Source organism: Peromyscus eremicus, chromosome X (genome assembly GCF_949786415.1).
Source record: "Peromyscus eremicus chromosome X, PerEre_H2_v1, whole genome shotgun sequence".
Taxonomy (NCBI): domain Eukaryota; kingdom Metazoa; phylum Chordata; class Mammalia; order Rodentia; family Cricetidae; genus Peromyscus; species Peromyscus eremicus.
The window spans coordinates 106,294,547-106,307,546 of record NC_081439.1 but is presented as its reverse complement, the minus strand read 5'-3'; the positions used below and the strand labels follow the sequence as shown (position 1 = coordinate 106,307,546).

Sequence of the window (13,000 nt, the reverse complement as noted above, 5' to 3'; positions counted from 1 at the left end):
GTTCAATAGTATTTCTGTGACATTTAAAATAATCATATGATGTTTCTTATACTGTTGACATAGTTGTATACACTGATTCTTTTTGAATGATGAATCAATCTTAGACAACTGGGTTAAGTCCAAACTGATCATTCTGTACAATTTCTGTTTATAGATTTAATTTGCCAATATTTTGTTGAGGATTATAGGATTATAAAATATGTTGGGATGTGTTCCCTCCTGCTAAGGAGGAACAGGGTTTTCTCAAAATTTATCCATGGATGCTTCGAAACTTATGAAAATAGACAGCTGGGAAAATAATTCATTTGGTAAAATACTGGAAATGGAAATATGAGGACCTGAGATTAATCCCCAGCACCCACATAGAAATCAAAGTGTGGTGGCTTGTAATACCACCGCTGGGGGCACAGAACTTGGCCCTGGGCCTGACTGTCACCCAGTCTAGCTCACTTTGTGAATTCCAAGCCAATGAGGGACTGTGTTTCAAAAAAAAATGGACATCATCTGAATAAGAACATCGGAGATTATCTTCTGACCTACACACACACACACACACACACACACACACACACATACTTTATATGACCATGCTCTGAGGTAGTGTTTTAATGAAGTAATAAATTTGAAGGATGTTATAAAGGTAGGGTCTTAACCCATTAGATTTCTTTTATAAGAAGTATTGGTGAAATTATTAAGGCCACTCCACGTAGTTAAAAGGAGATTTATTTAATGGCATAACTTACAAATTAAGGGATAGGTAGGTCGCAGGGTCTGGGGAAGGTGTATCGCAGTCCAGCGGTGTTCTCTGGAGCTCTGCTTGGCCCACCTCCAGAGTCCAGGGTCCCAGACCAGAGCTAGTGCCAGATCTCCGGTCTCCAGGTGCCTTCCTTGGCCCCGCCTTGTAGGCGTGACAGTTGCTGAAGTCTCAATGGGGGTTGGAACTTCCAGATCAAAGCTGGAATGGCTACCCACTACAAAGAAGAGGAAAGTTCAAATTTCTCTCTATTCTCACAAAAAGAAGAGGCATGTGAGTACACTCTGATAAAGCAACTTGGCAAAAACTTAAAAGAATAAATCATCTAAACTAAGCCTATTTTGACAAACAAACTAGCTTCAGGGACTGAGAAAATATATATCTGTTGTCTGAACTACTTAGTATAATATGGTATATTGTTGCAACTTGGTACCTCTTTTAGATTTTAAGAAAAAAAATGTGTAAATTTAGTACTAAGTCTTTTTTAAAGTCTAATATAGTTATCAGCAGAAAATATGCTGGGAAATCACTTTTGTGTAGTTTAAAATTATGAATTGAATTTCCTTAACACATTACACAATCATCTCAAGTTTCTAAGCTTTGGTTAGTGGTAACTAATAAGGTCACATAAAGGTCTTTTATTATCAGGTTTGAGATAGCAGTTCATTTACCTTATTTGTTTAATTCACATGTGTAAGTTTGTTCACAGTAGTCTCTTATCATAACTTTGAAGTCTATAAGGGCTATAGTTATGCTTTCTACTTCATCCTCTTCATGTCTATCAGGCTCATGAGGAGTGGATCAGTATAGTTAAGTATTTTAAAAAACGCTCTCTCTTTTAATCATTTCCTTGCTTTGTCATTTTCTGCTTCAGCCTTTAATATTTCCTCCTGCTTGCTTTGTGCTATTATTGCCTTTATTTAAATGAGAATTTAAAATTGTTCATGATCTTCCATTTGGACGGTGATTTAGATGTTAACTATTCATTTTGGCAGGTTTTATTTTCACATTTACCCTTCCTATGCATTATTTTCAACCCTTGGAGGGTTTTCTCATCCATGGAACATTTATTGTATTCTTTAGTATTTGAAAATTTTCCTTTAAAATGTGTTATTATTTTCTGATTTAGTTCCTTTATTTTTGTAAAATATTATGAGAACTTAGTATTGAATATGATTTTAGATTGTTTTCCAGCCTAGTATATATTTATTTTTGTGAATGTTCCACGTGTACATGAAAAACATTGCCTGCTTATACTCCTAAGTATTCTACCTACACCAAGAAGCACATTAAATCAATTTGACAATTTCACATATGTATATCACGTTGTTTGGTCATTTTCATGCTTCATCACCCACTTTCACTTAACAACTCAAACTGAATCTGTTTGCTTCATTTTTTTCTGATTTTAGCATCTTGGTGTGGATTTATTTTTACACATATTACCTTCACTCATTCAATTTCTTGAATTTCTACTTTTGGGAACATCATTGTTTCTTGAGGTCAAAGAATTGTCCTGCTCCTCACTCTTTTATTCCATCTTTTTATTGCTGACTGGATATAGAAGTTCAGCACTCTGCTGATGCCAGGGATGGGTGAAAGTAGAATACTGATAGTTCGCTCTCTCAGTGCTTTGTTAAGTATCATTGATACAAGGTTGAACAGAAGTTCAGCTTCTTAGTGAGCATTCCTGTCACAGTGGAAAAGGAAGAAGGTAACACATTTGGGTGATAAATGGTTCTCATAAGGTCTTTTTAAGTCTATCTCTGGATTATGTGTAAGTAAAGGCTTAACCCCACCTTGGCCCATACTGACATTAGTCCTGCCAAAGAATGAGAGTGTAAGATTAGTTCCTGCCTCTAAGACAATGGACTGACAGCTTTCAAAACTTGGTTCCATTGTAACAGTGTGTGACAAAATGAGACAGGTGTTGCTGGAGTTATCTCCAGTCCCACACGGGGCTCACAGCCATTCAGATCCAAATAAACATACAGATGCTTATATTATTTAAACTATTTGACTTAATGGCTCAGGCTTCTTGTTATCTAGTTCTTACATCTTAAATTAACCCATTTTTATTACTTACTGGTACTTTTACATCTCACTTCATCTGTGTCTGGCTGGCAACTCCTCACTCAGCCTTTCTCTTCCCACAACTCTCCTCTTTGTCCTGCCTATACTTCCTGCCTGGCTACTGGCCAATCAGCGTTTTATTCATCAATGAATCAGAGCAACACATTCACAACATACAGAAAGACCTCCCCCAGCACTTCCCCTTTTTTTTTCAAAGGGGAAGGTTTTAACTTTAACATATTAAAATTACATATAACAGAGGAATTATCAAGCAAGAATTACAGTTACAATATCTAGTCTATTTATAATATCTAGTCTATTTGTATTTGGCAAAATTAAAGAAGATATCCTATTTTATATTTGTGAGTCTAAGGTTTCATATCGAACTTATCTTTTTTCATGACTAAGGAAATTATAACAATCTAGTCTTTATCTACATCAAAGACCTCAGAAGGATATAATATTACCTGAGAAACAGGAGAAGGACGCAAGCAACTTTCGGGAGTCTTGTGAGAGTAGACAGAGTTAGCTGGCAGCCTGGACAGTCATCCAAAGTTGCTCTGTAAAGTTGGGGCATCTGTCATCAGCCCACAGGCCGAGAGTCTCTCAGTCACTTTTCTCTGTGTCCTGTAGATTGTCTGGCAGTTTCCTCTGTGAAGCAGGAACCTGAAGGACCATTTTGCCAAGCAAAGTTCAGTGGTCACCTTTTTATGGGTCCTGCATGTCCAGTCGATCAAGCAGTCCAGGCAAGAACAGCTTCTTGCCTAAAAGGCTATTTTTGTTAAGAAGATAAACTTCCAAATGGAGTATCTTTGATGTCCATCCTCCTCTCTGAAGTAAATCAGTGCTGCCAGGAGCAGATATGTCTCACTGTCCAGAAAGTCTAAATTTTTAAAACATATTCTGTAGATCTTTGAAGTGTTTGAAGATTACCTATCTGTCTGAAATATATCTATGTATACCTAGAAAACTAAACTAACATGACTATAAGTTTGATTATCATAGATGATTAACTATTAATCTATGTTTTTAATTATCCATTACAATCTAAATGAGTTACATAAACATAATACCTCAAACAAGAGTAGAAATATACACACAGTATAACAAAATTAACTTTAAATTTGTATCAATAAACTAAAATCCATAGCAATGTTAAACGTTTCAAACAAGTTGTTTTTTAAAAGTAGGTGCAACAATCTACTCTTTTATCCTATCATATCTATAGCCTATATATCTATATCAGACAGGGTAGAGACTCTTTTGGTGTCTTGCTAAAGTAAGGTATATATTGCCATAAAAGGTTAGGCTTCCAGATGTCCAGACCCATTACCTAGTAAAAACAGGTTTTCTTAGAGATTTTATCACCTGCCCTCGTGGAGGTTTTTCAGTCACAGGACTTACGTGATGCATTAAGGGCAGAGAGGAATTCACTATCTTATCTTTCCTTTAATTACAGGGTTCAGTATCCATCTTGCACTCCTTGCATTTACAGATTTCCATTATTTGTCAGTTGTGCTATGTATTAAAATGTATTTTTTGGTTTTGCTTTAAGAGGGAGGAACTGAAAGATTCCATTCCTATATTTCAATGTTTTTGACCTTTATAATACTTACTTTCTGCCTCTACAGTGAATATGTTAACTGAGAACATTGCATTATGACCTGTGGAATGACATTAAACATGTCAAAGGGTAACAATTATCTGTAGTATACCATCCCTCACAGAACAGAAGTCATCTTATTTTTCTGACCCCTACCCTCTACTGGGGAAAGGAAAGGAAGATTCAGCACACTTGTTTTTATTTATTTATTTTTTAACTTCCAAGACAAATGGTGTGGAGTTCAACCTCAATATATCAGGCTCACAGAAAGTCAAATACCTATAATTTAAAGTATTCCATCTTCTATCTATGGAATTTTTATTAGACTTTTGGAGCTCACATGGTCTTAAGAAAAAGACAGATAGAGGTGATCCTTATTCCTTCCTGTTTTCTGTATATAGTCCCATTGTTTGTTTCACTACATGATCACAGAATGATCTGTAATACTACTTGTTAGTCTAGAAAGCTGCTGCTCTAGAAGGGCATTACTAATGATCACAGACTAAGTCTGAGAGTCCATAACAACTTCTCGTAGTGCTTCTACTCCTGGCACTCAAATTTTTACAGATATCTCATCTCAATGTACAATCACTTATGTTGCTACAAGTTAGTCTTTTGAAATCTCTGTCACTGGTATAATCTTTCATTAATTTTGTCAACACCCAAGAACTGAATAAGAAGAGGAAATCTGGATTCAGCCTACTTCAGTTCACTTAGCAATTCATTGATTTCAGACAAAATCAGGATCTTTTCAAATTTCATTTTCCTGGTCAATACAATGGGTATTATAGGAGATATTTAAACAGGATAGGGATTACAAAAGTCTAATAATAATGATTAATAGTGTGATAGTCTTGCAAAGTATAAACCATAGTAATTTATAACATATTCTGCATCCTTAATACTCTGCAGGTAGAATTCCCTTACCTAAACCACTATAATCCCTTTTGTTTGTCAAGTCTTTCAAAGTACTCACCTGGAAAGTTTCCATTTTAGGAGCAACATTGAGACACACTGTAGAGTACATTCTCCTAAATGTAAGACTTCCGGCTTCCACCTAAGTAAAAAAAGAATACATCAGTGTTTCTCAAAGAAAATTGCAAGTCACCTGCATGAAAATATTTAGGGATTCATCAAGGTGGGATAATAACTTATGAAATTGCTCCTGTGACCTTGATAAGCACTAAAATCCATGTGTTACTCATATATACAACTTGTACCTGTTCACAGTTTACTTTTTTTTTGAAATGTTTATGCATCCCACACCTAACAGTGGAAACAAAATTGAGTCTCTGAGTCTCCTCCATGAGGCACTATCTATAGTTTCTCATTGAACACACCAACTGATTTCACTTTTTCTTTTGCCATAAAATGGATAAGATGGAAAAGAGTCAGAACTCTGGGACTGGAATGCTGTGGGATGTCATTCTTTATGCTGTGAATATGTGTTGCTCTGATTGGTTGATAAATTAAATGCTGACTGGCCAATAGCCAGGCAGGAAGTATAGGCGGGGTAAGCAGATGAGGAGAATTCTGGGAAGAGGAAGGACTGAGTCTGGAGTTGCCAGACAGACAGAGGAAGCAAAATGACAAAGCAGAACTGAGAAAAAGTACCAAGCCACATGGCTAAACATAGATAAGAATTATGGGTTAATTTAAGTGTAAGAGCTAGTCAGTAATAAGCCTGAGCCATACAGTTATAATTAATATAAGCTTCTGAGTGATTATTTTATAAGTGGGCCACAGAACTGTGGGGGTTTGGTGGGACCCGAGAAACATTCTGACTACACTGGAGAGTATTGGGGAGTACAAATATGAGACAGCTTAACTAGAATGATGCAAAAGAAGGACTAATGGCTTGTACTTGGAATTTACACTTGAAGTGAAGGTGCAAAAAGTAGTAGAAGTAATATAAGCAAAATGTAATGGGTTTTTTGGGGGAGGGAACACCATTAAGTAGTTCTTAAACTGTATGATTAGTCAGAGAAGTGAATTCATGTCCCCCATTCTCAACAAACTATGTTTTGTGGAGGAGGATTAAGGTATATTTAGAGTCAGTATCAGGCAAGAGCCTTTATGCAATGTATTCCTAATTAATTAAAGTCACACTCTACTTAGCTACCAAGTATAGGTCTGTCATGAGATGTGATGTCGTGAAGCAAAAACAAACACTCAAAACAAAACAATATGAAACTTTCCTTTCTGATTCCTGAGCATCTGTGATCCAGACCACTATTGTTTTTCCATTGTGTTTACATGCTTGCTTTCTTCTAGAATGTTCTTTGTCTCTCTGTATGTTCTTAAAAATCCTGACTATTCATTGTCACATTCCTAACTCAAAGTCTCAAAGGTGTCTGTCTAAGGTCATGGGCCTCTGGAACTGACAATGAGAACCTTCATTCCCAGCTCCTCACTTGCTGTGTTCTACCCCATTTCCTTAGTTTTCTGAGCTAAAGGAGATGATAGTATCTCCAAAATACCCAACTTCACTTCTTCCTAGCCAATTAGCACAACCCACCTGATGTTAAAGACTGTGATCTACCATCAAGTCCTGGGCATCATCACAGGCAGGCAGAATCTGAGGCCCGATGATCTGTCATTTCATATGGTCTTCTCAGATGATTCTGTTGCAGAAGCACAGAAGATTTGAGCAGGAGGAGGAAAAAAGGATTCGTTGAAAATAAGCTACCACCACCAAAAGGGCTGTTCAAAAGAACAAGAACTGCTATTTTCAAACACTTCTTTTTCTGCCAAGTTCAATGTATGACCTTAGTAAAGAGTCTCCCTCGATTAAAAGCACACTTTTGTTTTCTTCCACAGAGAATAATGATCAAGGCTGTCTCATCTCAAGATTGACTACACGTTGGGTTTCAGATTTTATTGGAGTAGAGATTTGAAAGTTATTTGGCTGCTGTGGAAGGGGTGGCTGAGTTTGACTTGTTGGATCCGGAAGGTCCTGGACCACTGGCCCTAGAGTAATGTCTCCCCGTTCCTCCAAGCACCTTTCTAGCTTTCGTGTCACTTTTATATCTTCTTGCCTTTACTACTACCTACGGCCCCCTTCTGGCTGGGCATAAGCTACCCTCCATCCACGATCTCCCAGCCCTAGGGCTCACCCTTGCACACCTCCCATCACTCCTGCCATTTATGGTCAGCCCGTCCCACCTCCTCTTCCGACACCACCCCCAGAGCCTCCCCCTCCCGCCCGCCCAGCTGTCCTCATCCTCCACGGACTTGTCGCTCCAGGCCCAGAAGTCCACACGCTGAGCTGGCTCCCGCAGCGACTCCCCTCTCGCTCTCGGCGCACCTTCGGCCCTAGCCCGGAGCTTTCCGAGCTCGCTCGGCTCTTTCCGGCCCGACCTCGCGTTGCTCGCTGGGTCACGTCGCGTTCACCTCATTTGCCGCCAACGCGCTCGGGACTCCGCAGGCTCCCAGCCGCTCTCTCGCTCGCTCGCTCGCTCGCTCGCCCAGCCTCCGGCTCGCTGTCGCTCCCATGCTTCAGGCCGACTCCGAGGCGCCGCCCTCTCCCGCCGCCCAGGAGACGCCACAGCCCGGGCCCTCCAACCGCCCGCCGCCCACCATGGCCCCTCAGCAAACAGGTAGCAGGAAGCGGAAAGCCGCCCAGGTCGAGGAGGGCGCGGGGACCTCTTCGTCGCCAGGCCCGTCTGCGGCGATGGCGACAGCCGAGGCAGGCCAACCCGAGGGGTCCTTGCTGCTGGCCAAGAGGCCGCGGCGGCCTGCGGCGGGCCACTCGCTGGTGCACTACCTGAAGGGCCGCGCGCTGGGCGCCGAGGGCCACCCGGGGCTGGGGGGCTTCGAGGGCGACCTGCGCAGCTACGGGGTCGTCAGGCTGCCCGAGCTGCTGAGGGAGCGCCAGCTGACGCTTGGCCCCCTCAACAAGGTGTTCGCGTCGCAGTGGCTCAATGCCAGGCAGGTGGTGTGTGGCACCAAGTGCAACACGCTCTTCGTGGTTGATGTCAAGACCGACCACATTATGCGCATTCCCCTGATGCGCGACCGGGTGCCCGACATGGCCCAGGGCTCGCCCTCCTGTGGCATTCATGCTGTGGAGCTGAATCCCTCCAAGACCCTCATGGCCACTGGAGGGGAAAATCCCAACAGCCTGGCGATCTACCAGCTGCCCACTCTGGATCCCGTGTGCCTAGGAGATTGCCAGGGCCACAGGGACTGGATCTTCGCCATCGCGTGGATGAGTGACACAGTGGTCGTGAGTGGATCCCGCGACGGCACCGTGGCACTCTGGCGGGTGGATCCCGACATGTTCAATGGCAGCATTGCTTGGCACAAGGATGCGGGGCTTCCTGTGTATGCTCACATCCGTCCTAGAGATATGGAGGCCATCCCCAAAGCTACTACCAATCCAGGTAACCGCAAAGTGCGAGCCCTTGCATTCAACAACAAAAACCAGGAGCTGGGAGCCGTGTCTCTGGATGGCTACTTCCACCTGTGGAAAGCCCGGAGCTCCCTGTCCAGGCTGCTGACCCTAAGGCTGCCCTACTGCCGGGAGAACGTGTGTCTCACCTACTGTGATGAGTTGTCCCTCTATGCTGTGGGTTCCCAGTCTCATGTTTCATTCCTGGATCTGCGCCAAGGCCGGCAGAACATCCCGCCACTCTGCTCCCGAGAGGGAGGCACTGGTGTGCGTTCTCTGAGTGTCTACCAGCACATCGTCACCGTGGGAACAGGCCATGGTTCTCTGCTCTTCTATGATGTCCGTGCCCAGAAGTTCCTCGAGGAAAGATCTGCAGCCAGTCCAGACATGTTTCCTGTGCCCTCTGGAAGGAAGCTCAAGCTCACCTGTGGCAGCGGCTGGATCAACCAGGATGATCTCTTGGAGAATTATGTTGCTGGTGTAGAGGATTTCCCCAACGCACTCTACACTCACTGCTACAACTGGCCGGAGATGAAGCTCTTCGTGGGTGGAGGCCCTCTGGCCTCAGGCCTCCATGGCAACTATGCAGGCCTCTGGAGCTAAGGTTAGCTGACCTCCTCCCAGTATGCTTTTTATCTTTCAGTTCAATCTAACTGTACTTCGTGTTCCGCATGCTATTTTAACTCTGTCATTTTTTTCTTTTCTTTTTTCCTTTTCTTCCAGGTGGAACTGGCCCTGATTAACCAGTGCGCTTCTTAGCAGAGAGAGAGAGAGAGATGGAGCTGTCAGAAGTCGCTTGGAGAAATTTTCTGCACCTCTTCACCATTCTTTGGACTTTTCGTACAGATACGTTCCACTAATTCTTAGCTGTGTTGTCTTTGAGTGAGTGATCCCTATAGTCTCTCTGTGGAAGAAAACCCCTGTTATGATGTTAGAATTGTATAAATGTTGTGTTATTTTACTATTAGCAGTTCTAAAGACATTGTTTTTAGTTTTCATCACATATGTGTGATATATTGAGAATATTTTTTAATAAGCAGAGTTTGGACATCTGTTCTGGAGCGCTAACCATAGTTTTATAGCATTGTTCCAATTGTAAAGTACATTCCGTGTTCCAGATTGCCTACTTTTGGGAAAATGTCACTCATGAATTGTGATCATGGTGTATAGAGTTTGTATGTTGTTAGTGCAAAGTGCACTTTTCTAAAAAGTTTATTACCTGAAAATAGTTGTCGTAGAAACTTGTGTTTATATCAAAATCTTAGCTGATGAGGACGGTTTAGGTATTCAAGTGTTCAAGTGTTCTGCTAATTTGGACTTTCAAAATTAATCCAAAAAAATCAATGTTTTTCTTTCAAGCCTTATTTCAGTTTTATGCTCTGTCTTCTTATTGATCAAAGAATGTACTTGTTTTCACTTCTTGCCTTAGTACTATCAAGACTTGTGGGTATATTTGAATGTTCATGGTTGGAGTAACTTACACTAAGAGTTTCAGTGCCATCATTCCATGCAGGGATATTAAGTATAAATGTAGAATGTATGGCAGACAGGGCAGAAAATACACTGCTCTAAGGTATAGACTGGATATTTTTGCTGTTGCTATTTTTAATACCAAATGTTATATTTGAGCATATTTTAAATTTTCAAAAATCTGCTTATGAGTTAAGGTAAAAGAAAAAATGCAGAGGAAGAAAATCAACCCATCCAGCTTATTGGGAATGAAAAATCCCCTCTTTATAAGCTCCAAATTAATTAGATTTTATTTTGTGAACTTCAAAGATTCATACTGAAAGTAGAATATGTGTGTTACTAAAACCTCTGGTTCTATGCTGCTAGATGTAATAATATGTGATTATGACAATGCAGTATGATTTTCAAATAGAGGAGCTGGGGATTAAAAAGAAATACGTATGACTGAAGAACATTGCCATTCAGATAGAGGTAATGGGATGTTATACAGATGTATTGGACTTGTTCCTAGGTAAGAATACTGAAAGTGAGAAAGGAGCCAGGCCTTACTCAAAACTGGACATGATATGTTAGCCCTGGATTGGTATTGAGCTATGTTTTCTTTTCCTTAAACATCTGACATGTATTTTGTATTGGTGTTGATACATTACATGCTGTTCAGTACCAAGCCTAAATTGCTGAAAGGGTTTAAAGGTGAGTTAGGAATACAAAATGGTCAGATTTTTCTTTATAGAGAATATGCAGGTTTATTTCATAAATATAGAATTTTGCTATATAACTGTGCATTTTTTTGCTTGCATGAATGTTTCCAACTCTGTTATATGTGATTTTAGAGCGGAGATTGTAAACTGCCATCTTTTATTTCTTTATTTGTATACTAAGGCCGAACAAAGGCAATCAGTTATTATTTACTGATTTTTTTTTTTGCCAATGGAAACCTGCACTTCAAATTGTAATAAATATTTGCTGTTGCATAATAAAGAACCTTGCTTGTGTTTCCCACTCCTGTTTTTCTTTAAATTTTCCCTAATTCATTTTCAGGTCATGCTGTATTACTTCATCCATTCATAAAGGAAGTAATATGTGATACTTAGAAGATGAAGAAAAAATTTGTGTCGCAAAGTTAACAGAGTATTAATCCTGCAAAATGAAAAAAAATTGAGATTTGAGGATTTCTTTAAAACATTCGGTTTATTTTTGCCAGAAATAAATTTGAAAATTTTTGTTTATAGGGTTTTAATTTAGAAATAGTATTTGTCTAAAAATATTAATCAAACTATTAACTGCCTATTTTCTTATGAGTAGTAGGGTTTTGGGGGTGCAATTGAAATAAGTTTGGAAATACAGAAAAAAATCCTTCCATGTTGGATGAGATTTAAAATAAATAATAGAAGGCAAAGATTTGGTCTGATTTCCTCTCTGGCTTGGTCCTTAGCATAATCAATCACTTTAAATTTATCATATTATAGGGATTATCTTTTTTAAGACAGTCACAAGGCTTGGGTGAGTTTTAGTAGATAAACACCCTAAATATGATTATATTCCTACTTTAGAAATTTGTAATAATTTTTAAATTATTAAATTCTAGAGTTAAATGGTCTATTGCAGTACATATATAAACTGAATGTGAATTTTAAAATATATATTTATTCTTCAAGATTTTCATACCTATATTCATGTTTTGATCAAATCCATCCCCTGCACTCCCCTCCAACTTTTTCAGAATTAGAAATCCTCCTCACTGTGCCTCTCTATAAACGTCATGTCCCTTAATTTTCAGCCCACTGAATGTTATTATTCCTGCTAGTATGTACCAGGGTGTAGGACCAACTACTGAAGCTGTGGTTCTCAACTTGTGAGTTGTGACCCCCATTGGGAGTCATATATCATGTATCCTGCATATCAGATAGAAATATTATGATTCATAACAGTAACAAAATTATAGTTACGAAGTAGCAACAAAATAATTTTATGGTTTTGGGTCACCACAACAAGAACTGTATGAAAGGATCACAGCATTAGGAAGTTTGAGAACCACTATACTGGAGCACAGGCCACATACCGGGAGCCTCAGCTCTGAAAAAAACTGGCTTCCTGACCCCCAAAAGTCCTCAGCTACCAATAACTTACAAGCTTCTCAACTACATGTGGGGCTTTGTGAGCTTCTCACTCCTCGAAAAATACCAATATAGTAAGAAATTTATAAGCATAGTTCACTTTAAATTTATAATGTATAACATATCAGTGCTGTGTGAAAAACTACGCATAACCACTCATTTATTTCCTGCTGCAAGCATATTTCTGGCTTGAATGTTTATTTTTCCTGTGCTTCCTTCTTTGAAATGAGTTGGTTTCTATAATTTTTAAGGTAGAAGAAAAGATTTTTGAAATAAACATCCCCACTAAGGGGCTGAGGAGATGACTTGGTGGGGGGAAACGCTGCTCTGGGCGCATGAGGACTTGCATTTGGAACCTTAGAATTCACAGAAAATCCAGACACATGGATGCGTATTTCTGTAGCTGGAGGTCAGAAAAAGACAGGTCCTAAGACCTTGCTGGCCAGCCTTTTCAAAAAGGCTAGCTTTTCCTTGCAATAGAGGAAATCAGCAAATGTTTCACTCTGGCCTCCACATACATTAGCATGCACCAGCACACTCATAAACATACACCATACACATGCACTGTACAAACAACACACATGCACAGG

The 13,000-nt window shown here is 40.1% G+C and overlaps 1 protein-coding gene and 1 long non-coding RNA gene across 2 annotated transcripts; one reads left to right on the top strand and one right to left on the bottom strand.

The window, feature by feature from the left end:
- Positions 1-705: 705 nt before the first annotated feature.
- LOC131899371 (uncharacterized) lies at positions 706-9,406 on the bottom strand. The gene is made up of 6 exons (XR_009376082.1): positions 7,665-9,406; positions 6,949-7,054; positions 5,407-5,487; positions 3,295-3,710; positions 2,201-2,444; positions 706-971 (listed from the first exon to the last, which is right to left on the bottom strand). It is a non-coding gene; the product is annotated as an uncharacterized LOC131899371 (long non-coding RNA).
- LOC131899369 (DDB1- and CUL4-associated factor 12-like protein 1) lies at positions 7,660-11,295 on the top strand. The gene is made up of 2 exons (XM_059250806.1): positions 7,660-9,427; positions 9,547-11,295. Exon 1 carries the CDS (start codon positions 7,924-7,926, stop codon positions 9,424-9,426), a length of 1,503 nt encoding a protein of 500 aa, XP_059106789.1. The 5' UTR covers positions 7,660-7,923; the 3' UTR covers position 9,427; positions 9,547-11,295.
- The last annotated feature ends 1,705 nt before the right edge of the window (positions 11,296-13,000 follow it).

Bases quoted from the DNA above. Each gene is read 5' to 3' on its own strand.
- LOC131899369 (XM_059250806.1), top strand. From the start codon at position 7,924: ATGCTTCAGGCCGACTCCGAGGCGCCGCCCTCTCCCGCCGCCCAGGAG.